We start from the raw sequence: 27,235 nt of genomic DNA on the forward strand, positions 1-27,235 counted from the left end.
CTATGCATAAAGTGACTGCTGTTTCTTTGCCTGGAAAAGCTGTAAATCTTACAAAGATCGGTGGTTTAAAAAATAAAAAGCTTAAGAAAACGAAAGTGATCTAAGCTTTTTAAGATGGCGCTGCTCCGTGTTGAAAGGCTGACGTAACAGGACATTCCAGATAGAAGATATATGGGGGGGGCAAGGACGATTAAAACTCACACAGGAGAAAGAATATATGTGAACTCTCGTTTGATACTTATTTCAGCAGCTGTGGAAAAATCGGATGAAAGAAGAAAATATTTTAGTGACTGGTGGGGAATGATCGGGCTTATTTTGGATTTTGAGAGAAGATTTGGACTTTAGAAAAAGACGGCAGTAGACGGGTGCGAGGAATCCCCAAATTTTTGAAGCATGGGAACTCCAGAAAATATTATATGATTTGGCATAATATTCGGTTTAATTGATATGTATTTGTATAATTCGAAATAATGAATGTGATATAATCGTGTTTTAATTGGAAAAATAATAAAAATAGATTACAAAAAAAAAGGAAGTCTATTGTATCTAGCACAATGGTCCAGACCTGATATTAGCTATGCAGTAGGCATACTAAGTAGATTGGTCTCAAAACCCACACTAAATGCCTGGAAAGGGGTAAAGCAAGTTCTGAGATACCTCAAACAGACAATTGGCTATATGTTAGAACTAAATTCTTCAGAGGATGAAATGTTGAGTTGCTACTGTGATAGTGACTGGGGAAATTTGCCAGATAGAAAATCTGTCACAGGATTAGTCATAATGTTCGGTGGAGCTTTAATTAGCTGGCGATCGCGCAAGCAAAACGTTGTAAGTGTGTCATCAACGGAATCGGAGTACGCCGCATTGAGTGAATTGTGCAATGAGGTGGTTTATTTCAAGCGTTTGTTAGCAGATTTAAATGTAAATTGTGGAGAACCAGTACAAGTTTACATTGATAATCAGGCTTGTATAACCTTAAGTAAAACAGAGGGTTTCAAGTCACGTTCCAAACATATCGCTGTAAAATACCAAAATGTTCGTTGCAGTGTACAAGACAATGTAATCACATGTACTTATGTATCAAGTGAAGAAAATGTGGCAGATGTATTAACTAAACCATTGGCAAAGATAAAGAACAAGCAAATGTGCAAGGGTTTAGGTTTGCTGGAAAAATGAGTGAACAGTAAAAGTTCCTACACAGGTGTTAATAGATGTTAATTGTCCAGCAGAATCTGTGAGGGGGTGTTCAGTTTCTGTTAATTGGTTAATTGGTTCTCATGGGAAACTTACAGATTCTGGCTTCACACAATTAACTCAAGGCAGTGTCAATTTACTCTTGGCAGAAAGCCAAGGTCTGCCTGACCTAGAAACTACTCTCTTCTGATTGGTTAACGACCAGCACTGAACTCTGTTATCAAGGAATGCTAGCACAGTTGGTTTTTGTTTAGGTGTTAGGAGTAGAAGTGCTGTGTATATGGTTGGAGAGAGAAAGAGTAAGGATTTGTTTTGCTTTGCTTTGTATGCAGAAACTCTGCTGCTTTTATTTTCTTTTAATAAATCCTGTAAATAGTTATTCTGCGTCTAGCCGACTAGTCATTTCCACCTCAACTAGCTTCTGCGCTGTGCAGGAAAACTCTGCTACGTTTGGGCTAAAGCCACTAGAGCTATGCCTGACACTTCAAAATTCTAAGACATGCCCCACAAATAACCTATAGATGCATTTTAAATAAAAGGACACATTCTACTCATGTAAAAACATGCTGATTATTGGACCATCCGTGGGCTGGATTGAGAAGGCGTTTGGGCCGCATCCGGCCCCCAGGCCTTAGTTTGGTGACCCCTGTAGTAGAGGTTGGATTGTGGATTCTAGCCAGGCTGTAGTTTTAGGCAGAATCCAAATGCTGGTTCTCAAACGGCTTAGTTGTTGAACAAATCGGCTCCCAAATGCCGCAAACCCAGAAGTAAGTGTTGCGGTTTGCAAACGTTTTTGGGAAGCCAAACGTCCGAAGGGGCTACTGCTTGAGTGCAGGAAGCTCCTGCAGCCAATCGGAAGCTGTGCCTTGGTTTTCGAATGGTTTCGGGAGTTGGAACGGACTCCTGGAACGGATTAAGTTCAAGAACCAAGCTACCACTGTAGTATTTTATCAAATTCAGGAACATAGATCTTTCTGCAAATTTATTTTGTGTATTTCACTTATCCCTAAAATTTATGGCCATTGTATATTCTAAGTTCATATCTAGGTATTGCAACAACCTAAAAAAAAACCCTAAAACAAGCAAAAAGAATCTGCATTCATTAGAAAGAGCTGTTGTCAAAATGAAAAGCTGAAAAACAAGTTCCCTGTGCTCTTCTGTTCCCCTAACCATCTGCCCTTAGTATATTTTGGTGTTCATGTTTTATAACCTTTATCATTCTTCCCAATACTTATCTTGACTTATTATGCAAAGCACTGAATCTGTCTTTGTCACCTAGATCCTGTATCCCTTTCTGTCCCATGTATTGTGCCTCTAATACTTTGATTTTCTTGTAACTCGTTCCTCTTATCTTTTAAACTGAAAATTAAGAAGTTGTTTACTGCTGATTTTCTGTAGTGTTAAAATATTTATCTCTGTTTTCTTTTAAAGGCGCACAGCTGAGAAGAGCATACCTGTTGTTAATACTGTGATCACACTCCCCCACGTTATTGCAGAAAGTATCCCACTCCATGTTAATGCAGGTAATGTAAATTTATGCATAAAGTCATACTTGACCTCAGATGCTCTCAAACTCTTACCGCAGTGCAAAAGTAGATTCTGGTGTGTTGCAAAAGTGTTGCTTACTAATACAGTTTGTGGACAAAGTCATTTCCCCATTAAATGTTAAGGACTGGGTTGGGTCCACTTTGTCATATTTGGATTAGATCCACTAAAATCAATGCAATTTAAGTTAGTCATAAGTCCTATTGATTTCAGTAGGTCTGCTCTAAGTATGACTAAGTTTAGATCCAACCCTTTGTGCTGCCACAACTCACTCCAGTCTCTAAAATATAAGAACCAAAAAAAGATCACAGTTCACACAATTGATAGATGCAAATTATGTTTGTCACCTGTTTCCATCTTAATAAAACTTCTATGAAAAGACACACCATTTCTTGAACATCACTTCTTTCCCCAGAAACATACAAAATGATGGAAGAACTTAGCAAATAAACTTTTATTTATTACATTTTATACCCTGCCTTTTAAATGGCAAAGAGAGGTTACTTGAATTAGGGTGAGATGCGCCATATCACCAGCAGCTTCGTGGTGTAGCAAAGATTTAAACCCAGGATTTAAACTCCTCATTGGACAGGTTTGGGAGTCAGTCTGCCATGCCACTGGCTTCCATTCTTTTGTTACGGATGTGAATTTTCATAAAAGCAAAACACTGAAATAGGCTATTCTAGTTCCATTTTTAAAAAAATTCAGACTGTAATGCACAACCTTCCCTTTTCACTTACTGCTGACAGATGGAATTTGCCTTGCAGCATTTCAGCAACTTAACAGTGTCTAAAAAGAGACTGGTATTTTCGTCAGTCCTAAGTGAAGCTACAATGTTTTCATGGTTACTCTTGTGTTTGGTAACTTTTCAGTACATTTTTAATCATCTTGGTTTCTGAGGTGTATAACCCTAAATAGTGTTAATATATACTTGCAAAGTTGAGAAAGAAACAATAAATGCTATTTTCAAGCGTCGTAAGAGTAAAATCAACTGCGTTGATGTGGGTTTATCTGTATAGTCCTTATTAGTGCTGCCCATGTTTTATTTTAGTTTTTAGATGTCTTGGATGTTTTAACTTTGTACTGAGAATTGTATCTTTTCTGAATGACGGTTGAATAAAGAATGATAAATGCTATTTTTGCTGAAATACATGTAACTTCTGTTACACTTCATTTCCAAAGATTTGCCCTCGTTTGGTCGAGTCAGAGAATCCTTACCTGTAAAATATCACCTGCAAAATAAGACCAATATTGTTCAAGATGTGGAAGTGTTAGTGGAACCCAGTGAAGCCTTCATGTTTTCTGGCCTTAAGCAGGTATGGCTTAGACTCCAAACTTAAAAGAAATATTTTGTTACAGTTGTGGGATATTGGAAAAAGCCTCTTGCACACCTTCAAGCTGTTATCTGAGTCACACATAGGATAAATTGATTGTCCAATAGTGTTTTGAATATTGTGTCCGTTTGCAAAACTTAGAGGTGGAGAAACTGGGGAATAAAAACTGCACAATATCCTTGTTTGAGGGAAGAACAACTTTTTACATAAATCTGAAATAATAAGTTTGTATATACAGATATCTAGGTACCTGGGGGAACTTTGCATTTATCCATAATTGAGAGAGAACCTAGAGTAGAGAGAGGGTAGAGAAAGAAAAGAATGATGGTGGTAAGTGATACATTGTATGGTATATTACCTTAAACTGTATGCTCCTGTTCATTACATGGGCTTGCCGATCGGAAGGTCAGCAGTTCGAATCTGGGTGGCGGGGTGAGCTCCTGTTGCTCTGTCCCAGTTTCTGCCAACCTAGCAGTTTGAAAGCATCCCAGTGCAAGTAGATAAATAGGTATTGCTGCAGCAGGAAAGTACAGTGTTTCTGTGTGCTCTGGCAATCATCGCGGTGTTCCATTGCGCCAGAAGCGGTTTAGTCATGCTGGCCACATGACCCAGAAAGCTGACTGTGGACAAACACTGGCTCCCTCAGCCTAAAGCAAGATGAGCGCCACACCCTATAGTCACCTTTGACTGGACTTAACCATCCAGGGGTCCTTTACCTTTTCCATGGGGAACTCTTACACAGTTGTGACTTCAGCAGCTGCCATTTAAGAAACAGACAACTTGCAACATTCACAAGATATACTTTAGCTTTTGCAAGTGCAGGTCAGGAGGATTGAAATTACAAGGTTAAAGTTGAAAGAACGAGGAGGTTGAGAAATTGAGTGGGAATAAAAAGAACATACTAATGATTAACTGTTTCAGACAAACATTTAAATAAAATAGAAAGCCTAGATTGAGATCTTAATCCAAAAAAAGGACTGATTACAGACCTTGAACTGTATTTTTAGATAAGATTGCGAATCCTTCCTGGTACCGAACAGGAAATGTTATACAACTTCTATCCTCTCATGGCTGGATATCAACAGCTGCCATCACTTAATATCAACCTGCTACGGTTTCCAAATTTCACCAACCAGCTGCTTAGAAGATTTATACCAACACACATATTTGTAAAGGTAAGATATAATAATGACATCTGTGCTGTTTAGAGCTCTTTCAGTACATGTGTCATGCTTAAAGACAGTTGAATATTAAGCTAGACTTTTCAAGTTGGCATAGCATCTACCCAGAAATTGCAAAATGTAAGAAGCAAATCTATAATTTGGAGTATAGTCAATTAGAAGGCTCTTGTTGACTGCATTTTGCAATAATTTAATTGGGATTCTGAGGAAATATTTCATGTTAAGACTAGCTTACATCTTTTTATGAGAGAACCAGAGTATCTATTCAGTCTGTAAAATGTGCTAAAGCTTCTGCCTGTATTCTGTGATCCAAATTAAAATTAGGCAAACAATAGCTGCTGTTTCATATTATATTTCAGTACTTTGTAGGATGCTTAGTTGAAATAGTTTCAAGATAAAATAAATATCTCTTTGGGTTATGAACTACCATGATGCTAAATCAAACTTGGAAATAACTGGAATTGAAAAGAGTCTAATATGAAGACAAAGCACCAATGGCTTCTTTAGCATTTGTTAAGAGTATTCATATGATAGTGGAATTATTAGGTACTATGAAGTTGATTAATGAGTCTTTTCTCCCAAGCCCTTTTTCATAGCAAGAATTGGTGTACATTAATTGAAATATTCATACTCATTACGGTATGTTACTGATAAGCTGGTGGCTAGGAAGAGACATGTCCAGGCAGTGTTAGTGAAATTGTTGAAAAAATTTGATGTGCCTTTTGTGAACTACATTGTAAAAAAAACCAACCTAATCCCCTCCCCTGTAATAGCTCTTCATTCTACTTGATTTGCATTACAGCCAAAAAGGATGGGTGTTTCCCATATCTGACAATCAATATACTATTGAGATGAACCAGCTAGAGACATAAGTCTGCTCCCTCTGGGAAGGAAGCTCTAAGCATGTGTAGCATCTTGAGCTGTACTTTCTTCTTACCCATACTCTCATACATGGCAATATTAGTTTCTCTTCCTAAAAGAGGGTGGGGGGCTTCCTTAAGGGACTTACTTCATTCCCTTTCTGCTCTAAAGGAAAAAAAGTTGAATAAATTGAAGCCTTGATTGTGTTAGACTTAATAATCCCTCAGCACTGAAGTAATGTTAAAGATACTTGTCATTATAAGTATTGCAGTTGCTTAGATATTAATAAAATTGTGGTCTTAAATGCTAAAGAATCGTAATTTTGCAAGTTATACTTTTGTGCATGGTATCTATGGAGACTGTTGGAGCTAGTGACGTCAGTTTAAAATTCATTCTAAGCTATTGCTACTAATGTTTTTGAAAACTAGGTGGAATTTTACAAACTTGAAAGAATGATAGGAGTCATCTTGCTCATGCTGTAAAGTTTCTAATTAAGTGACATGTATTTATCTTCTTTAAGAGTAAAAAATGCAGTATTGTTAGTCCACAGAATGAGGGACATTAGATAAACATTTTTTATTAGTGGAGCAGCTTGCTGATGGAAAACTGAAAAAAGAGAAGGATGCTCAAAGTGCAATTGGCATCTAATTATTGCCTTATTCTGCCTGTATTTCTGCTGTAACTAACACATATCCAAAGTCCTTTTTGTTTGGTTCAGAAGTGATCCGACAGACAAGAAAATATGAAGAATCGCTCTTACATTATTTCCACCAGTGAATGAATGTAATGCTCTTCACCATTATAGCCTGAACTTCATTGCTTCCTTGTAGCCAACGCCTAACAGTGTTTGTTTTAACAATCCTTCAGCACTCACTAATCTCAATGAGATGCACCTCCAATTAAATATTTTTAAGAGTGGAACCCTAGGCAACTTTCTCTACAATAAAAACAGAGTTTCTAAGCAGCAGCTGCACGTGAAGAGGGCTGGAGGTACCGTGTTTGTTAGGATGAGGATGGGGCAAGGAGGTGGTGAGGTCAGCGAAACTCTGGTTTGGTGGTGAAGAATGCCACCACTGCAGGTCCAGAGCTCCTGAACCTCACCACTGGCTTGCTCCAACCCCACCCCAATGAATCCCAACATAGCTGCTAGGAGGAGGATGCCACTCTAGCTGCAGCTGCTTCAAAGTAATATTAGTCTGTGTCATGAATTGCAGTACAATGGATTTACAGTTTGGGGCTAAGTGAATTCTAAAAGGCAAGAAACTAATATTGGTATGTAGATTTGTACTGTACTGCTGTATACTTGTAGATTAAACTTAAATATTAAATCTGTTCTCTCTTCCTTCTAAAGCCACAGGGCCGTCAACCAGATGATGCTTCTATTGCTGCTGCATAACTGTGGATTCATGCACTTAAGGGGGAGAGTTTTGCACATACTTTATAAAACTCTGCTTTTTTCCAAACTGATTTTACTCAGTCTACAAATGAAAAACTTAGGAGCCAAAACAACTGCTTAAAGTCTTAATTAAGTCTCTTTATGGACTTGATTCGAACAAATAATATATGGAGGAAAGTCAGTGTTCTGATTTTGCATGTGCGGGTTTTTCTAAGTGTGCGGGATTTTTCTTTGACTTCACTGAAACGGAAGTGCTATTTATTATGTATATGGAATATTTTGGCAATATGAATGACGTTAACTTGGCTAAAAAGAAGAAAATTTATTCCGCCTTCAGTAGCCAGTCTTGAGGTTCAACGCCTGTGGTGTTTGCTATAATAACTGATTCCACCACTGGCCCTCAATTTCTATAGCATTTAAGTCTCACTTGCTTTTAGAACCTCCTTTTTGTGCCCTTTTGTATTTCGAGTAAAGAACAGAATTCACTTCATATGCTTATTGTCTTATTAGGCACTAGCTACTTGATGCATGATTGATAATTTGAAGTATTCCATGAATAAGTGTCATTTTCTGCTTGATAATTGAGAGTTGCTGGCTATTAGTAATGCTGTGCAAACCGCTGGGAGGCTGTTTTGGGGGCCTTTTCTCATGAAGAGGCAATGATACCAGTATTGAGAAGCTGATAGTTCCTAATGGCAACTTTGCCACTTGGCTTTTTCAAGCAGCTCTTCATCATCCTTTGACAGTCATTTACTATGGGAGAAGAGAAACCCTAGATACCACAATACTACAAAATGATATGGCTGGATTTTGTTATCAAGGAGCCAAATGCATCTTAAATGCTTGGCCACCCTTGCAAAACTATCCTATTGCTATGGTAGGCCTTTTGGGAGAAGCTGAAACTTTTGGCTAATGTGTGAAGCCATATGCTTAATTTTAGCAGTTCAGAGCCAGGTCTGCTACCATGGACTGGCTTAAAAATGCTTTCTACTCTAAACTCTAGTTGCTAACTGGAAGCCATTTTGTGGAAAAAGGCCATTACACTGCAGCAGTATCATCCAATCTTCAGACTTTTATCCAGTCAATCTCTATCAGGGTTAACTCTTCATGCAGAATGTCAATTAGTTAACAGAAATTCATCCTATCAATGTTCATGTGAGCCGGTCACAGTAAATCATGTAAATAAAAGTGTTTCGTGATTTTTTTTTTCATTGTTAAATAAATTAATTTAAGCTTTGGCTTTTGGATCTCATAGTGTGTCTCCTTTTGGATCTAAAGGAATATCAGAGCCCAGGGTACAATGTGAGCCAGCAGTGTGAGCTAGGAAATTTCCTTGTTCAAATATCTCCTCAGCCGTGAACTTGCTAGGTCGCCTTAAGCAAGCTGCTTTTTTCTCAGCTTCAGTCCCTTCATCTGCAATATGAGGATAACAACTGGCTTAACTTCTAGGTCTGTTGACAATTGCTGGCATAACATAGACAATCCACTTCAGAATGCTTGAAGTGCGATCTAAGCACAGAGTAGTGCTATCCTGAATTTTTACAGCAATTTATGAGATGAATACTGTCTTTATGGTATGGTATAGGTTTAGCAGATAATACAGTATTTTAAAATGGCGTCAATGTCATCCGAAGCAGGTTTACACCTGTAATCTGAAGGAGGTTTGCAAACTAGCATATGGCATTATTGTAGCTGGCTTTGCACTAATAAAAGGGTCACCCATGTGGTAGTATTGATGAGCAACCCAATGTCAAAAATGTATACTTCTAACCTTCAAACACCTAGTGGAAGTGGGTATGTCTTGATCTTCCTTCTAAAGGAATCTAACACCATGGCAAGATCTGCCTCAGTGCTACTATTGTGGCCAGCTGACTGGGTAAGCAGCTTTCTGGAAATGAACCAAATGTCCTTTTAAAAAATAAAATAAAAAATGACACAACTTTACTGAGGGGCAAGGGAGAGAGAAAATATGTGGCTAACTCCCTCTAGCCTCATTAATGCAGTGAACCTCATTTTGATGAAAATATGAATAAATCAGAGTTGCTTTAAACCAGAAAAGAACAAATTGTGGAAATAAAATAATAATTGTAACAAAGCAGTGTTGATCCTGAAGAAGTATGTTGTGCAACTGAGATGGGATATACAAGCTTTAAAAGTAAACTGACCAGTTATTGCTGTAAGATCAGTCTAGCTTGATCTTAAAGCTGCTCTCGAAATCTTATGCTTACTAACCATTGCATAAGTTGAGCTGTAACATCCCAGGCATAACAATGCTGAGTTGAGGCTGAGTTTTATTTGCTTTTTGCTGCTTTGAAATTTGAAATTGAAGACTTTCACAAGCACATTTATTTTCTTCAAAATTCTGATGTTTGGTTAAAATACAAGCTGATTATTTGTGCTCTATCACTGGGTGAGCATCTTTAAGCCATTACTAAGAGGGGCAGCCTTTCTAGTCCACCAATCCAACATTGCTTTTCTTCACATAGTATTAGCAGCATTATATATACCACCTCTTGAGCCCTTAAAAAGATGGCTTGCCTTTCATAAGGTCTGAAGGAAGGAAAAAATCTGCCCACAGACGCTGTATAAAGTGCACCTTGGTGGACTTTACAACCAATGTGAGTAAAAAGAGACCATAAGGGTAGAAGATACATTAAGTCCTCATGATTTTTCATTTGCATTAACAGTATAAGACCCCCTTTTGCCATCAACATGAAGCCTGTACGTGACCCTGTCAAAGAGTCATGGAACTTGACCAGAAAAAAAGGGTTATCTACTTGTTCAAGAACCCCCCCCCAATCTCTTCTACTGTTTGAAGGCTTTCAATAGATTTGATTGCATAAACAACAAAGGAAACAAATACCCCAGCATGTTTTCTGGCTATAGAAAATAAATACCTGAGCATATTTTCTGGCTTTGTACTTGAACTACAATCAGGAGGCGGGAACAGTGGTGTGTGCTTGGTAGCCCACAAGCAGAGGAGAAATAACATACCTAATGAATACCAGAGAATGTTGATAATGATCTTTCTGAATGCTTTGAAAACAGTCAATTATCTTTGAAATAAGTTTCCCCAGCTGGGATGCTTGGAAGCAGCATTTTCCTGACCACAATTCCTTTTTTAAAAAAGCATATTTAAAATCTCTCTAAAATGGCTGCCTTTCAAAGAAAGGAATACAAGTAAATTCATCTTACGTTGAATGCATGCACTCTAAGTGATGGGAAACGTAGTCCAAAATAGCTGGAGAACGCCAGGTTGCTCATCCTAGATTAGTGCTGTCTCAATTTTCTCCAGCTCCTCTCAAATCCTTACAATCTGAATTCTACCTTTTGTACTCCAATTGTCTTGTACTCTTCGAAAGAACTCCCTCCCCATTTCAGATCTTCTATCCTTATCTATTACCTCTCATGCCGCTGAGTATATCTGCTGTTTGCTTATGTGTGTTAGGTTTCTCCCTCTCTGTTCTTTGCTCATTTCCCCCCAACTTGCCTAATCCCTCATTCAGAATTTCCACAGGAAATTTGCTGGTGTCTCTGGAATTTGTATTTGGTCATCTGCTACTCCATTTATGTACCCGGGTGACTTCATCAAATCTTGTGGCTTTCAGTGAGATCATCCAGCTCTACTTCTTTATTCCACAACTGCATCCAACCCCACCAACTTTCTGTCTGATATTTCAGCTTAGATGTTTCATTCATCGCCATTACAAACTTGGTTTATACTTGGGCAACTCTCCTTCCGGGCCCTTTTTCCTTCTTTGCTACCATCCACCCTGTTGACTAGGCATGTAACCATGGCTTTATCTTGGATCTTCTTTGCCTTCCTTATTTAGAGCATCACCAGGTCATGTTGCTTCTCTCCAGCAAACTCATCTTTACCTTCAAAGCACTCTCTCTTATCCCTTTACCATCCCTCATCTGTGACCTTTGTTCCTCCAGCTTCACCACCCTCGGCCATCTACAGGTCTCCTGTTTCATTAAACTGTGCCCCATATGCAGTAATGGATGACATGCTGGGGGGGGGGCTGAGCTAATAGCTGAGGTTCTGCTGTTTACTGGGAAGGGGAGCATATCTAGTGCTCCTGCCAGTGCATTTGCACCACACCAACAGCAGTCACGAAATTAAAAGACGCCTGCTTCTTGGGAGAAAAGCAATGACAAACCTAGACAGCATCTTAAAAAGCAGAGACATCACCTTGCCGACAAAGGTCCATATAGTTAAAGCTATGGTTTTCCCAGTAGTGATGTATGGAAGTGAGAGCTGGACCATAAAGAAGGCTGATCGCCGAAGAATTGATGCTTTTGAATTGTGGTGCTGGAGGAGACTCTTGAGAGTCCCATGGACTGCAAGAAGATCAAACCTATCCATTCTTAAGGAAATCAGCCCTGAGTGCTCCCTGGAAGGACAGATCGTGAAGCTGAGGCTCCAATACTTTGGCCACCTCATGAGAAGAGAAGAATCCTTGGAAAAGACCTTGATGTTGGGAAAGATTGAGGGCACTAGGAGAAGGGGACGTCAGAGGACAAGATGGTTGGACAGTGTTCTCGAAGCTACGAACATGAGTTTGACCAAACTGCGGGAGGCAGTGCAAGACAGGAGTGCCTGGCGTGCTATGGTCCATGGGGTCACGAAGAGTCGGACACGACTAAACGACTAAACAACAACAACCTCACTGCTGCCTCACCCTCCCTTCCATTGAGGCGCACTGACTCCACTGTCAGGTCCTGGGAGTGTTTGTGCAGCAACATGCCACCCTTTACTGCCCCCTGTCTCTGGAACACCATTTCAGCGCACATTGTGTTGCCTTAATTCTGTCTTCCTTCTAAAGCCACCTTTTTAGTTAAACCTTTGGCACAACCCCTTAATCTTCAACCCTTATTGAAACTAAGTTTATATGGAACCAAACTGAACACACATTCTTGCCCTGCTTAACCTTCCCTCCATTTTCCTTCCCCGTGTTGGAATTTTTTTATTGGTCTCTCCTCCAAGAAGTTTACAATCTCTTTTGTTGCTTGTGTTTCTTTTTTCTTAATGAACAATTCATGCAAAAACACAAAGCAGGTTTGGAAAATAAAGAACTGGGGTATTCTTCAGTATTTAAAAGACCAGGATCACAGGCCCATGACAGAAATGTGCCTGTGGGCATATTAAGATGTTTGATGGCTATGGTCTCATTGGCACTGCACAGCAGGGTGTGCTAGGTCACCATGTAAGCAAAGGGGGGGTGAGGAAGAGTTTTTTTATAGTTATTTTGCAAAAGGAAGAGAAAGATCTGACATGAACTGCTTGCCCCCTAACAACATTCCTGATACATAAAAAAAGCAACAGCAACTGGGGGGGGGGGGAATAAAAGATCTGGAATTTTTACTAGAAGTATTTCCAAACATCTAGTGGGGGGATTAAAGACTTTTCATGCTGGTAGTCACTAAGGAATTATGGCCTTCAGAAACCTTAAGCATGAACAATCTTGTGGCAAATAGTTTAAAATCCATACATACACCTAAAATAATAGCTATTGAAGAAGAGAATGAAAAAAAATAGATTGTGCTGATGGCATATCTCTTTAATATAGGTTAGTGGTTTCCTTTCCATTTTAAGTCAAGGTTATAGCACTTTTCTTTATTGATCTTGTCATTGCGATGGCAGAGTGTTGTAGGGTGTGTCCAGACCCGTAGGCTATTGTACAACGGAGCCGTCTGTCTTCTCTTACTAAAAGGTTATTATATAAACAAGTGAAGACCCGCCAAAAAAACAACCACCACCACCCGCTGGTAGTGTATTTTGGTTTTACTTGTTTCTACGTTCCATCCCTTTTAAAAGTATGCATTAAGCACAACATTTTTTTAATTTGTAAATTTGCACATTACATCTTAAATGTTTACTCTGCAAAAAAAAAGTATATAAATCATATCCTTTTTATTTCTGTTAGATGTACATATGACCCACCACAAATCACTGGTACATTTTGTCATTGCAATATTAAAACTGTTTTGCTCTTGCTATTTTCATTTGTTTCTAATGATTCAATATAACATAAGTAGCAAGCCATTCAACTGATCAAAATCTACAGCAGTGGTTCCAAATTAGCCAAGTACTGCAGATGCCCTGTTTTTCAAAAGCCAAGCCATGGACCCCCCTACTTTTGAAATTTTTTATATCTCTATAGTAGTTTTTGTTATGTGAATGGTACCATGGATGGGTGGGTTATACGGATACCCTGAGTTCCATGGTCCAACAATTGGCAACCACTGATCTACAGTATAAGGCAGGCATCCCCAAACCTCGGCCCTACAGATGTTTTAGATTACAATTCCCATCTTCCCCGACCACTGGTCCTGTTAGCTAGGGATCATGGGAGTTGTAGGCCAAAACATCTGGAGGGCCGCAGTTTGGGGATGCCTGGTATAAGGTTTTTCTCAGTGTTGTGTGTCTATGGCTTGCTCAGCAATTGGACATTATTGCTGAGTTACAGGGGAGAGAGAAAGCACTAGGACCAGTTACACTTCAGTCAATGGGCCAAAAGGGCTCCCATCCCTTCTTTGCCACCAGCAAAGGTATGTCCCCACTTGTGCAAGCCCAAAATTATCAGGGTCAGCTGATATTTACAGCAAAGTAACAGCTGGCGCTTATTTCCCACTTCAAAATTAATCGAAACCAAGTAACCCTGGAAGCTTCATACACTTCCTACCCATGTCTTGGAAAAATGACTAGGCCCTCAAAATCATAAACATTCTTTGATTATTATTTTTTAAAAGAGGGGAGTAGTTGCAGTGCTGAACTCTTAAGTTTGTTTGGCTGCATCTCCCTCACAGGACATTATTTGACAGGCTAGCCAGGCCACCCACCTATTATTCACCTGTCATAATTACGTCAGGTAAACCATTTTTCGTACCTCTGAGCATGGGAGCCCCGGCAATCAGCTTTTCACTGGGGCTTGCAAAGCACCATGCTCTGTGCTTTGCAAGCCCCGATGATCAGCTGGTTATTAGCACTTGCAAGCCACTGAACAGACATCCCCCACTGCTGCAATAGGGGTTTACTACAGCACCAGGTGATTCCAGCCAGGTTATGGATCTGGCAAGCAAACTCCTAGAAATAGATGGCTAGCAGTTGCTTATTATCCATCCTTACTCTTTCATTCAGCTGGCAAAAGATTTTGGATCCTGATGTTTATTTTCATTCCAGTACCCAAATTCTGAAAGTGCTGGAAACCCTTATAGACCACAGAGGTGCAAAACACTTTATTTAAGCTCACACCTACCTCAATAAATGTTTACATTTGCATTTTTAAAATGAAGAAAACAATGCAAAGGAAATAGACTTCTGCTGCAGTTGCCTTTTTGTTGGAGTGTAAAAAAATGAGTAATTATATATGTGGGGGGGAGGTATTTTGGCTGCTGTTATAATCCTAATTCTTGGGAGCCACCCAATCTATAGGAAAATCACACTGGAATAGCTTCAGTCAATGCTGAGTTGTGATGTCAGCTAATTATCCTTGTAACAGTACAAATGAGGAATCTAATCCTCAGTAATAATGTAATTGTGGGGGGGGGGAATCATTTTGTTAATTTTAGCTGCGTCTTATTGATACACCATTTTGAGACTTTTGTAATTAAGTGGTTTGTAAATCTAAAGAAATACATAAACATTAATATTGTGGTGGCATGATATGTCAGGGATATGTTTCATTTAATAGGAAACTTATTTTTCCTTTATGTCTCCCACTGACCTTAAACTCTTTGCATGGTGGTAGCAGTTAAAGGCATATATTAAAGGCAAGTTGGGTATTGTCTGGGCTTAGCCTGCTATCTGTTTAGAAGCTGCAGGAAAAACAAAACAACCCAGAAGTGCTGCTTGTTCCAGCTAATTCATGGACAGTTTGTTATTTTCAGTGCAGTGGTACCTTGGGTTACAGATGCTTCAGGTTACAGACTCTGCTAACCCAGAAATAGTACCTTGGGTTAAGAACTTTGCTTCAGGATGAGAACAGAAATCGTGCTTTGGCTGCGCAGAAGCAGCAGGAGTCCCCATTAGTCCCGAGGTACTGGTACCACTGTATATGGCACAATATAATGTCAACTAAAAAAGAAAAATTATACTGACTTGATCAGGATCTGTTCTAAGAGTATGCCTCGCTGCCCACGTGTGTGTGAAATACTATCCCCAGCCAGAAAACCTTTAGACAAATTACCCACAATTATCTCTTCATTTGCCTTGTTCTTAACATTTTCCTTCCCACATACATGCTTAAATTAATTTAGACTAGTTTCAACAAGAGTAGTCATCAAGGTTATTTTGTTTATCTGTTGCTAGATCCAGTCGAATACGGGGAATGGCACAAAGCAGAGAACGAAGAAATGATATATGATTGCAGCTTTCATGGTGGTGTTATTAATGTGGAACATGGCCGTAATCCAGAGAATTCTGTGATACCCTGAAATTATAGCTGCAGTTAATACCTGCAGCTGGAAGGGATTACAAGAGAACATGGACTCTCTAACAAGTCCATTCTAGGGAAGCACTGAAGAAAGGACACTAGAGTATACTTTACAATATACTTTTTAAAGCTTTTGTTCAAAACAGTTATCATGGTGCCTAGGGCCTCTATCAACCATAGCCTGGTGCTATCAAGGGCATTAATGTTAACTGTAACTTTACTTTTGGTAGTACAGTTAATACTTTCCTTTGGAGTTTTGTCTCCTACATTCCTATTTAACCACAAATGAGTCAGTCAGTATTTAGAGAGTTTTGCTTTACAGACAGTAGTTTTCCCTGAAGTCCACTGGGAAGAGTGGACTCTTATGCACATCAGATCTGTAACAGATAATAGAAAGTAAAACGCAACCTTATAACAGAAACAAGATGCTTTCGCCATGCCATCATTTTGTATCTTTAAAATAAATCTAGGATTAAGTGTTGTAATTCAGTGGAGTGCACTGGGCATGGTATTGGGATACTGTTCCTTTTTAACTCTTTTTCTCTGCTTTGGTTTGGTGGATTTTGGTAAAACTATTTGGGTGTTTAGATTTACTGGGCTTTTTGTATTTTAAACATTTTAAGCTGCTGTGTGTTTAAAAAATCCACCCACCCCTTAAAGTTTGTACCTTTCAGAACCTAAAGTTTGAGACAGGTAACATATTTCTAAAGTGATAAAAATGTAAATTTCATGAATCAGCAAAATTAAAACGCTTCGTCCTATTTAGATAGCAACAATTAAATTCAATATATACTGGCTCTCCAATGTAATCAATGATGCTTGAAGATAATACTGCATTGGTTAAATTATGCCCATGGTGAGATATATAATAATTAAAATAATCCCTCAGTATTTAAATAGCTGTCAATGCAGAATTTTTAAAATACTATCTCAGTCTGGTCACAAGATAGTAATCCAGGGCAAGGAAGTAATAATAGTCGAGGAGCTGTCGCCAAGTTTGCTATTCAGGTAGTAAGAAAAGAATGATGTTTTTTTTTATAAAAAAAAAATAGTGTGTGTACATATATATATGAATATTACATATCTTAGTGCACCGATTATACAGTTGTCATCGTTTATCTTACACGCTTTGTAAGAGAATGTTATGTAAGAATTAAAAAAAGAAAAGGTACACAACCATCATCTTGTGTGGTATCTTGCTTATTTCAAGTGACATGTAAATTGTGAGTAGGTTCTATATCAGGCATCCCCAGACTGCGGCCCTCCAGATGCCTGTTCTATACTGTTTGATTTCATCCTTTGATGTTTTAAAGGAGTTTACAATGGCCCAGGTGACTTGTTTAACTGGGGTGCGACCGGGAGGAGGGAGAGAACACTTCCACTCTCTCGTTCCCTAGCGGTGGATCAGGGCTGTCAATTGCTCACAGCGCGCGCGCGCGCTTTTCAAAAGCTGTATGACAGGACTGAGCAGTCCTCAAGTTCGAGGCGGCGAATTAAGTTCCCTTCCCCAATCTTCCAGTAGCTAAAATACACAGCGGGGCACTGTGGCTAGCAACCCCTAAACTGGGGGCGGGCGAAAGTATTTTAATAATTTCCTTGAGAGTTGTATGGTGCTGTGCGGGGCGCCCTTAAAACTTTTTTTTCTTTGAAAAGTAGGGCGCAAGTCCCTGAACCTTGAAAGAGCGGCTTTATAACCGCGGCGCAGGGAGAGGGCGCCACCGCTGAGGGTCGCCCGGGAGGCGGGCCAGGCGTCCACGTGCAGCGAGCGGGGAGAAGGCGGGGAGAAGCGGAATCTGCCGCTGGGCCGGCGGGGGCGGTCCTGGAGGAGCTGGGAACCGCGCCAGGCTGGCAGCGCTGCTGGTGCTGCGCGTACTAGTGCCGTGCCCGCCGGCGCTCCTGGCCAGGCAGCGGCTGCTTCGACTGCTGCTTCTCCTGCTCTCCGACGCCGCCGCGATGCCTCGCCGGATGGAGAAGTTCTTGCAAATTGCCCCGCACTCCTTGGCCATCGTCCTGAGCCCCAGCGGCGGGGAAGAGGCTGCTTCGCGGCCGGCCAGACACCGAGAGGAGCTGCAGGAGGACTGCGGACAGGCGGAGGACGACGACGACGGGGAAGGTGAGGGTAAGCGGCGGCGGCGGCAGCAGCAGCAGCAAGGGGAAGGAGCGCCTCCGCCGCCGCCGGGCAGCGACTCTCTGGGTCGCCACCATATCGGCTACGAGATCTTCGCCGACTTCAAGCAGGAGAACATGCAGCATTTCTGGAACAAGAAGGTGACGGCGGCGGTGGCCGAGACTTTCTTCCTGGGCTGGATCGACGAGCAGGTGCTGCTGATCCAGGGCAAGGAAGAGCACCTGGAGGCGCTGCGCGAGGGCTGGATGCGCAGGTCCCTCAAGCCCCCCGCGGGCTTCCGAATAAAGTGCCTGGGTAAGCGCGCGCGGCGGGGCAAGCCGGGGCAGGACGAGGGAGGGAAGCAGCGGCGTCCCCCAGTGGAGGTGCGGGGTGCGCCTGCGCAGGGCCGACGAATGTCAACACCCCCCCCAACAGCTCTGCCTGGCAATTTGGAAAGGCTCTGAGGGAGCCCAGGTTACGTTTTTTGTTCCCTCTGCCCAAAGGGCGACCTGGGCATCTTCCTGGGAAAGCGCGCGCTCCACTTTCTTGCTTCCCACTCAGTCCGTTACCCCTTCAGCGACCTCCTAATGATTTCTGCCTAGCTGAACTCTTGTCAAATGCGTTTTCCTCTTGATAGAGGAGGGGAGGGGTGTGTAAGTATAATACAACATACTGGTAATATAATACACGACGCAACCATTGTGTGATTTGAAGAAGAAAAGCAGTGTTTGATTCCTGAAAAGTGGCAGGGCTTTTGATTGCGCCCATCCAGAAGCGGCCTATTCTCTTTAGAAAAAAGGATATTGCCTCCTTTTCACCCCCTCTGGTGTGTCAACAATTGAATACAGGTTTAACAGGTAAACTGCTAAGAAAAGTTCCATTTCCTTAGCATTTTACCTGTCAGTCCCGTCTCTGGTTTTTTCTGTCTTTTTGATAGGCAGTTCATGTAGATTAACTAGTGAGTGTTGTAGGAAAAGTGGGAAAAATATCTCCACCACCCTCCTACCCAGATCAATTGGTCACTGTCTCTCCTTTCCCCAATTTTTAACCTCCCCATCACTAAATAAGCTAAGTGCACATGCCTAACATAATCACAAACTTTCCCATCTAAGCTCCAAAACTTCATTTGCCAAAAGTTCAACAACTAAAAAAGGCTCAACAACTTTGCCAAGAATAGCTCAACAACTTGTGTCTGAATTTGGGGACTTGTGCATGAAAATCAGATGCTGTACCACTCAGCTGTGGCTCAGTAGCTGATCTGATTTGTAGCTGAGCTGATTTGTTACACTGCCTTATACAGTATTTGTTTATCCTTTGGTACATCAGACGTGGGACCCAGGTGGCACTGTGGGTTAAACCACAGAGTCTAGGGCTTGCTGATCAGAAGGTCGGCAGTTCGAATCCCTGCAACGGGGTGAGCTCCCGTTGCTCGATCCCAGATCCTGCCCACCTAGCAGTTTGAAAGCACATCAAAGTGCAAGTAGATAAATAGGGACCGCTCCGATGGGAAGGTAAATGGTATTTCCATGCGCTGCTCTGGTTCACCAGAAGCAGCTTTGTCATGCTGGCCACATGACCCGGAAGCTGTCTGCAGACAAACGCCGGCTCCCTCGGCCTATAGAGCGAGATGAGCGCCACAACCCCAGAGTCGGACACGACTGGACCTGATGGTCAGGGGCCCCTTTACCTTTACATCAGACCTAGGTAGATATGTATATGAGGAAATACTAGAAACTTGAAGATGAAATGTAATGGCTTCTTATAGTAGGCCAACACTTTTTGCTTTTGCTGGATTTCTACCATGATTTTGCAGCGTCTGTCTAAGTCTCCTGTACCTGGGATGTTTCTCAAGACTTACTTGTTGTTTTAGTGTGTCTCAGAGTCTATGTCCTATATCACAGACATTTGGGAATTTTATTATGGGACAGTAATGGTCACCCCCTGCAGTAATTCATGTTTACAATGGCAGGTGCATTTGTGTGAGCTCTGTGAATCATGTTTTCGTAGATCATGCCAGAAAATGAGCATGCCAGTGCTCTTCACAGCACTGGCAGAAAGAAGCAATACTATTTAATTTGTGTTGTGGTGTCTTGTCCATATAAACATTCCTGCTTCTGTTTCTGTGGGTGAACTGAAATAAGCTGCAGATTCTAATCAACATGATTTAAAGCAGTAGAGTCCCACTGAACTCAGTGAGACTTACTTCAAAGTATACTTGAAAGGGTTGAACTGTGAGTGGTGCAAAAGGCTAAAGTTCTGGTTAGTGGCACTAAATTATACAGTAATTGACATGGGAATAACTTCCTGGATTCTGTTTTTAACTGCTTACAACATCTATCCAAATTCCTTATGCCTGTGTTGTTAACAGCATGTTGTATTTTGTATTTCCATAATCACCGAGAGCATTACGTTTAATTACTTATGGTGGGCAGGTCACAGTCTTTCCTTTTGTGATGTGGGTGTCAACAGTTCAAATAAAATGCCGTTTTATTGACTATTTTAGATATTCCCCCAGTTCTTATTTTAATCTGGATTTATTGGAAGGGTTACCCTAAAGGCCAGTCAACTGTCAGTTGTTTAGTTTGTTGTCTTTGGATTTCTTTCACCACCTTGAATGCATCATATTGTTTTTGTGCCTTGGGCAGCTAACTATATTGGGGTGAACCCAGACTGTCCTGCATTTCACTCTTTTCTTTTGAAAAGTTTTTTTTTTGTGTGTGTAAACTCTGGCTGATTTATTATAATGAGAAAATTATATGCAAAAGAATCAGCGGTAACGGTGAAGCTGCAAGGTGTTGCGTCGCCTCCAAGCAGCGCGACGTGAGCCACCGATTGTGTGATGGAATTTGTGGCCCTTGCCGAGGCCATGGCTTTTCCTGCCAGCGGAGGTCAGCCCCCGCATCTCTCTGTGTTTGTGAACTGCCTTGGTGATCCATTGGGTGTCCGGGTTGCGCCTGACAGCCTTGTGGAAAGGATCAATCAGAATGACTTCAAAGAACTTGTAGGTGGAATCTTCACCCACCCAGTAAGAGTTCAGTACTCTCAGGGCTCCACAATGGCGGCCAGCACGTTCCTCTGCTACAGACTGCAGGCTCCGGGCAAATTTCAGCTGGTTGACACCATGATGCACTGGTTTACCATAAGTAGCACCCTTAGGGACTGGATGTTTACGACCACCACGGCGAACACGAATGCGGTAGATGACGTAACCTTGCTTAGCTTTATATCCCAGCCTGCGAGCTTTATCTGGCCTGGTGGGACGGGGAGCTCGGTGCAGGGCAGACAACTGGCGATATTGCCAGCAGTGGACACGCAAGAGGAAGCGCATCACGTCTGACTGTTTCTTCCTCCATAGTTCTTGGATATATTTGTAGGCACCCATTCTGGCTTATCTAGCGGCGCCCGGAGCCGGAAAGGAAGAGGCCTGCTTTCCCACCTTTTGAAAAGTTTTTATACTTACTTTTCTGCAAGCTCCACAGTGAGATAAATGTCAAATGTTTCACCTTTTAAATGTTTATCACAAGATTCTGTATTGATATTTAAAAGAGATGGTGGATGCTATTTATTTGCCTGTCACATATGCATTTACTGCCTTACTAGAAACAAGCAGATCTCACCTTCCTCACTTTCTGCTCCACAGTAAGTAAAGTGTGTACCTAGCTGGGGACTTTATAGAGGAGGAACAATGAGAAGTGTGGGTCTTGGTTGTACCCTTCCAGCCCATTTCACTGATACTGCATTTCAAGATTAGATGCAGTGTTGTATTTATATCAAATGCCCCACCTTCCTGTGCTATTGGCAGTTTTTAAAAAGAACAAACATTGCTACACCTGCATATGCTTTCCCTGCTTTTTACAAATATCAGTTTTCTGGTTGCCCCTGCTATGCTGGCATCTGTGCCTGTGAATTCCCAAGCATTTGTACAAAACGGAGCTTGTTTACACCATGGCTTTCTACACACACCCCTCTGCCTTATACTGTGTCTTCTAGCCCAGAATTGTCTCTTGTTGGCAGTAGCTCTTTGAGGTCTCAGAGTGGTCCTTCCCTTTACCTGCTGTTTGATCCTTTTAACTGGAGTAGCCAAGGATTGAACTTGGGGCCTTCTGTGTATTTATCATGTGCTCTGCCACTGAGGTTTTGCCATTATTAGATGCAAAATGCCACATTTATAATAGGGTGTACTTGATACCTTGAATTTGTATGTACTGCAAATAGGATATTAAGGCTAAAGTGTTGGAACTCTAAACACTGTAAGGAATGGTTTACACAGTAATTGTTGAGTCAATCATGTTTCTGTGAGTGAAAGATATGAGTAATTGTACAGTGCCCGAAGGCTAAAATCTTTCTGCAGCTGTGAACTATCTTTGCTTTTAATCTTAGAATTAGTGTATCTTTTAATATTTGTAAACCATGTGTAAGAGAGAGAGAGAGAGAGAGAGAGAGAACTTTGCTTAGTTGCATATATAGCAGAAACATAGTATATTTGTTTCATTGTGACCTACTACACTGGGGCTCTTATTGTAAATCTAGTTGGAGAACATTAAGGTGTCCATGAACTGAACCTGATCAATTAGTTGCTGCTGACAGCCCATCAGTGACCGAAAGTTTAGTGCAGGGCAAATAAGGCTGACAGGGCTTTCGAAACTCATGGAATGAGACATTATTGCTCTTCTCAGCCCTGTGTAACCTCTCTTAATATGAGTGATAATGGGATTTTGCGATGTACTTTTTTCTAGTTGCTTCTTATGCTATACTCAAAATAGTCTCTAAGAGTTTATTTAGTACCAAAATTGCTCAAGTGTTAGAAAATTGGAGGGTGTGTCTATACTTCAATGTTGGCTGGAGATGAAGCTTTGCATGGAATTTTGCACAGGAGTCAGCAATCAAAGGGCAAGACTTAATGAGAATGGTATTTTTAAAAAGGTTCTCCATCAGAGGAAACTAGTAAAGAACTATAGATGATCACTACTCTAATCTGTGGTTGATACTTCGCCTCTCAACCAACATGTGTGATATACTTGTCTAGAGCTCTTAGGCAGGAGAGTTTGAAGTTAATTCTACAGCAAGCAATAAGAAGGCACTTCTTTCCCCTACTTTTATTCTTTATTGACCAACTTTGTCAGCTATGGATTTTCTCTGTGTCTGTCTGCAGCCAGTTGTTGCTGTTTGCTTTATTGTACGATGCTAATACTGCTTTAGTAGGTGGGCTTCAAATTTGCCCTATCCAACAGTTGCAGCTCTTGTTACAGTCTTCACTTGCTGAATTAATGTGAAGTAAAGAGATTTGTTTGAAAAATGTCAGCATTATACAGCCAGGAAGGGCCTGACATTTGGCTGGAACAGGCCCACAGATTTTATAAGTGATTGGTACAGTTCAGAAGCCAGCTTCCTTAATTGGAGGGTGACTTCACCAGCATGTACAATAATTAAACAAAATATACCAGCAACAGTCTGGCAAAGGGGGATTCAACAGGAATATTGTTCCTTTGTTTAGACGCTGCCATGCATAACAGTAGAGGGGCTATATGCTGTTCTCTTGAGTTGAAGCTGAGTGTGCACATTCTTCCTTTCCCCACACCTCCCTCTCTCTTTTTCTTTTTCTTGAAATGAAATTAAACCCCTGCTAATTTTTGCTCCCAGGAGTGGTGCTTTGTTGTAATTTTCTGGTCATTAGTGAATAACTGTAGAAACGTACAGCAGATATAGCACATGAAATGCTGCTAATTCGTTGATGGGTAACAAAGTATGTATTGCCATGTTCAAAATATCCCTTTTTAACCATGAAAACTTCCTTTCCCTGAAAAGTTGTTTTGGTTTCACAGTACAGTAATAGTTACTCATCTGTAGTAATCCCTCTCCTAGAGGAGTAAGGTTTATTCATATATAACAATTCTGTGTCTTTTAGAACAATTCTGGAAGTTATCTTCATATCGTCCATATTAGGGCTTGCATATCTATAGCAGAGTTGATGCTCATTTGTTAAAGCATTTTCAGACATAATTTATTGAGGTATAGCTTCTATTGAGATGTGATGTTTCCCAGCACTAGCACAGAAATTTTTGGCTGCAGGGGAAGTGGTGATTTTCTTCCCAGCTTATCATTGAGATAATAAGTACAGTGTGAAGTGTGTGCATGTTTCATCAAAGACACTGGCTAGATCGTTTTGTCAAGACACTAGTGGCAAGCAACACCATTTCCTCCTGTGTTTATACCAATTTGATGAGTGCTTTAAAAATATTGTGTGTGGTTTACACCATTCAAAAAAATATTTTAGAATGTGTTTCAGCCCAATTTTCTGGAGGCTGGATTCTAGTGCTGGGCAGGGGACAAAGTGGGCAGGGCAAAACAAAATAATATTCCCAAGAAAAAGAAAAACTGTGTGTTCTCTATCCCCCACAATGTTGTCACAGACACAACTTCACCTGGCACATAGCACTCATCATCTACCTTCCAGGATCAGTCAGCTGGTGCTTCCTGTCACAAAGCCAGGCTCCAGGCCTGATGACATGCAGCCATTCCCATGCATATTTACTCAGAAGTAAGTCCCATTTAGTTAGACTTTTTCCCAGTTAAACATGTATAGGATTGCACCTTAATAATGGTTTATAAAGAAAAAATGTTTTTATAATGAAGCACCCAAGGGCATCTGCCCAATTGCAAGAAAGTTTTATGTCTTTTTAGTGAGATACTAACTTTAGCTCTCTTCTCCCCAACTCCCAAGTTAAATTGGGACAGTCAATGGCTGGGCAGGAAAAAACCTGTTTGTGCTATTATTTGAGGAAGTGTAAAAATAAGCTGTCTGCCCCAAAACTTTTGCAGGCACAAACAGTATTAGAAATGGGATTGTGTATAACTGCCCTGACACCACTGTGAACACAAACAATCATGAATGCAAAATAAAAGGGACCTCTGGAGGGCCCCCAAAGTTTTATTGTGAATATCTTCAGTCACACATCAGTTTCCTACATTAAAGTTTAGTTTTTAATTGCTTTTTAAGAGTATTATTAGGCTACCAAAACAAATGAAACTTTTTCTTTGTCATATAGGATTGCATGTATTATTGGGTAACACAGATAATAACTGTGCAGTAACTATGTAGTTTGGAGTGGATATTTTATGTATCACAAGTTTTTGGATGCAATTTACCCTTTTTCAGCAGAAAAACAACCACACTGTTTAATTGGTGCCTCTTTTTACAAAGAGTTCATATTAGGTGACTCATCCTTAATGTCATACTAACCAGCCAGAAGTATCAGTATCAGATGATGAGATCTCTAAAGCAATGCAGTAGCTGGTTACAGTAAATTTATCTTGAACACTGAATAAAGCAATTTGGACAGCCTTAGGTCTCGTTGTTATTGAACATTGCTTATGTTTTCCAAAACCTTGGTTTCAATGTCTCCACTGAAATAACTTTAAGTGAGGAGAAGAAAAGAGAAATATATTTGAGAACTGAATATGCACCACTGTGTATCTACTTGTTGATACACAATTTTGTCATTTCTGCAGAACTTGGTGTTTGCCACTGTTCTGTTCTTTGAATTAATGTGTTTCATAACTTTAAGTTAACATATTGAATCCTGGATGCTTGGGGGGGGGGAATAAAGAAGGTCTCTACATCTTAAAATAAACAAACATGAAAAAGGTATTGATGTTCTGCTGTGGTTAGGGTAACCTGCATGAACTTTTATCTCAAAGCATTAAATATTAGTTTAGTGTGTGGATTGGAACCAGGCTTATCATCATCAGGCCCTTAAGCAATAAGTACAGTACTGTATACCTTCAATAAATAGGTAAACAATGCAATATGGGTACTTGACATGTTTTATTTATTTGAGGTATTTTCTTCGGACCAAGCAGTCCTAAGGTAGCTTCCACCAAATAAAAATACAAATTATATTAGTCAAATAAATAAATAAAGTAAATAAAATGAATAAAATAATTAAATAAATAAATAAACTATAGTGATAATCCCATTGAAAATAGCAGTAGGGCTCCACAACCATAAAACAGCCATAAGAGCAGCATTCAACCTAGCATAATAAAACCAAATTTTCTCATTCAGTAACTTTAAAAAATTGCATAGCACAGTTAATCAACAAACCAATTCATTTGCTCCTTCTTACAAAACAAATATTAAACGCACAAATCTTGCATTGTGTGTAACCTTGTACTTGGCAAATGATTAACAAGAAAGAAAATTTCTCATGAAAAGTTTACTCTCTTCCTCTATATAGCCCCACACTTGCTGTGCTTGATGTGTGAGCTTACAGCACCTACAAAGTACTATGTACAGTACTATTTTCTGTGGTAAGGCAGATCTTTGCGAAGTTAGCTAGCAGGCATTCTAAAAATGTGCTGTTTATCCATTTACTTAACTTCAAGGAAAAGTGGTGAATCTGTGTTACTTCTCAAAAACGGCTGCTGCTAACTTATTTTTCATTGTGTTTTTTTTTGGGGGGGGGGCATTGCTCCTTGTAGTATTTCCTGTTCCAGAGCTTGTTTGGTCCTGGGCAGCTGAGGCATTTCAGTCAACCTCCAGAAACCCAGCAGCCATAGCACTTGTATTTGTCTTCTCAATATTGGGAGTTGGGTTGAGGATCACCACAAAACCTCCAGGACAATTCCCACCCACCTCTGCAGGTTTTAAAGCAGGGATCCCCAAACTCGGCCCTCCAGATGTTTTGGGACTACAATTCCCATCATCCCTGACCACTGGTCCTGTTAGCTAGGGATTATGGAAGTTGTAGTCCCAAAACATCTGGAGGGCCAAGTTTGGGGGTGCCTGCTTTAAAGCTTGGAAGGAGGACTGTTCATCGTGCTGCAGAAACTCACTTACCATGGTAAATGACAAGTTGGAAGGAAGCCTGCTCTCAGCTCTAACCCCCTGCCCTAACTCTCTTGAGCTCTCTTTTCTGGCAGCTGTCTACAGCTCACCCCTAACAACTGCACAGATAAATGCACAAGTTAAACTTGCTCATTTCAGTGATGGTCAGTTTTTTGGGTGAAGTGTGCCACAAGTCAAGCCCAGAGTATCTGATAGTGCCACAATAAACTAATACCGGTAGTACCTTGGAGTAGTTTTGCCACTAATCTGCCTTCAAGAGCAGGCAAAAGCACATTGTTCAGGAGGAGGCAGGGAAAAGCCCATATACCATAGTCATTGCTGTCATGCTGTA

The 27,235-nt window shown here is 40.7% G+C and overlaps 3 protein-coding genes across 4 annotated transcripts in view; 2 read left to right on the top strand and 1 right to left on the bottom strand.

Annotated features, from left to right (window-relative positions):
* Positions 1–16,990, top strand: part of TRAPPC11 (trafficking protein particle complex subunit 11) — a 57,923-nt gene extending 40,933 nt beyond the window's left edge. The window contains exons 27-30 of one of the 2 annotated variants that reach the window (XM_060278734.1): positions 2,626–2,717; positions 3,922–4,055; positions 5,081–5,248; positions 15,826–16,990. In XM_060278734.1, coding sequence (XP_060134717.1) covers positions 2,626–2,717; positions 3,922–4,055; positions 5,081–5,248; positions 15,826–15,873 — 442 coding nt within the window. In that variant the 3' untranslated portion in view covers positions 15,874–16,990. Of the gene's footprint in view, positions 1–2,625; positions 2,718–3,921; positions 4,056–5,080; positions 5,249–7,466; positions 8,752–15,825 lie in introns of those variants that run through there. The other variant, XM_060278735.1, reaches the window with a different exon arrangement.
* A 676-nt stretch (positions 16,991–17,666) lies between these two features.
* LOC132592647 (storkhead-box protein 1-like) overlaps positions 17,667–27,235 on the top strand; it is a 40,794-nt gene continuing 31,225 nt past the window's right edge. Inside the window, exon 1 of the mRNA XM_060278736.1 lies at positions 17,667–18,371. Coding sequence (XP_060134719.1) covers positions 17,903–18,371 — 469 coding nt within the window. The 5' untranslated portion in view covers positions 17,667–17,902. The remainder of the gene's footprint in view (positions 18,372–27,235) is intronic.
* On the bottom strand, positions 20,760–21,484 carry LOC132592648 (large ribosomal subunit protein eL15-like). The gene has a single exon (XM_060278737.1). The coding sequence runs from the start codon at positions 21,436–21,438 to the stop codon at positions 20,824–20,826; it is 615 nt and encodes a 204-aa protein (XP_060134720.1). The 5' UTR covers positions 21,439–21,484; the 3' UTR covers positions 20,760–20,823.

This window comes from Zootoca vivipara, chromosome 9 (genome assembly GCF_963506605.1).
Source record: "Zootoca vivipara chromosome 9, rZooViv1.1, whole genome shotgun sequence".
Lineage (NCBI taxonomy): Eukaryota > Metazoa > Chordata > Lepidosauria > Squamata > Lacertidae > Zootoca > Zootoca vivipara.

Coding starts and splice junctions, on each gene's coding strand:
- LOC132592648 (XM_060278737.1), bottom strand. CDS start 21,438: ATGGGTGCCTACAAATATATCCAAGAACTATGGAGGAAGAAACAGTCA.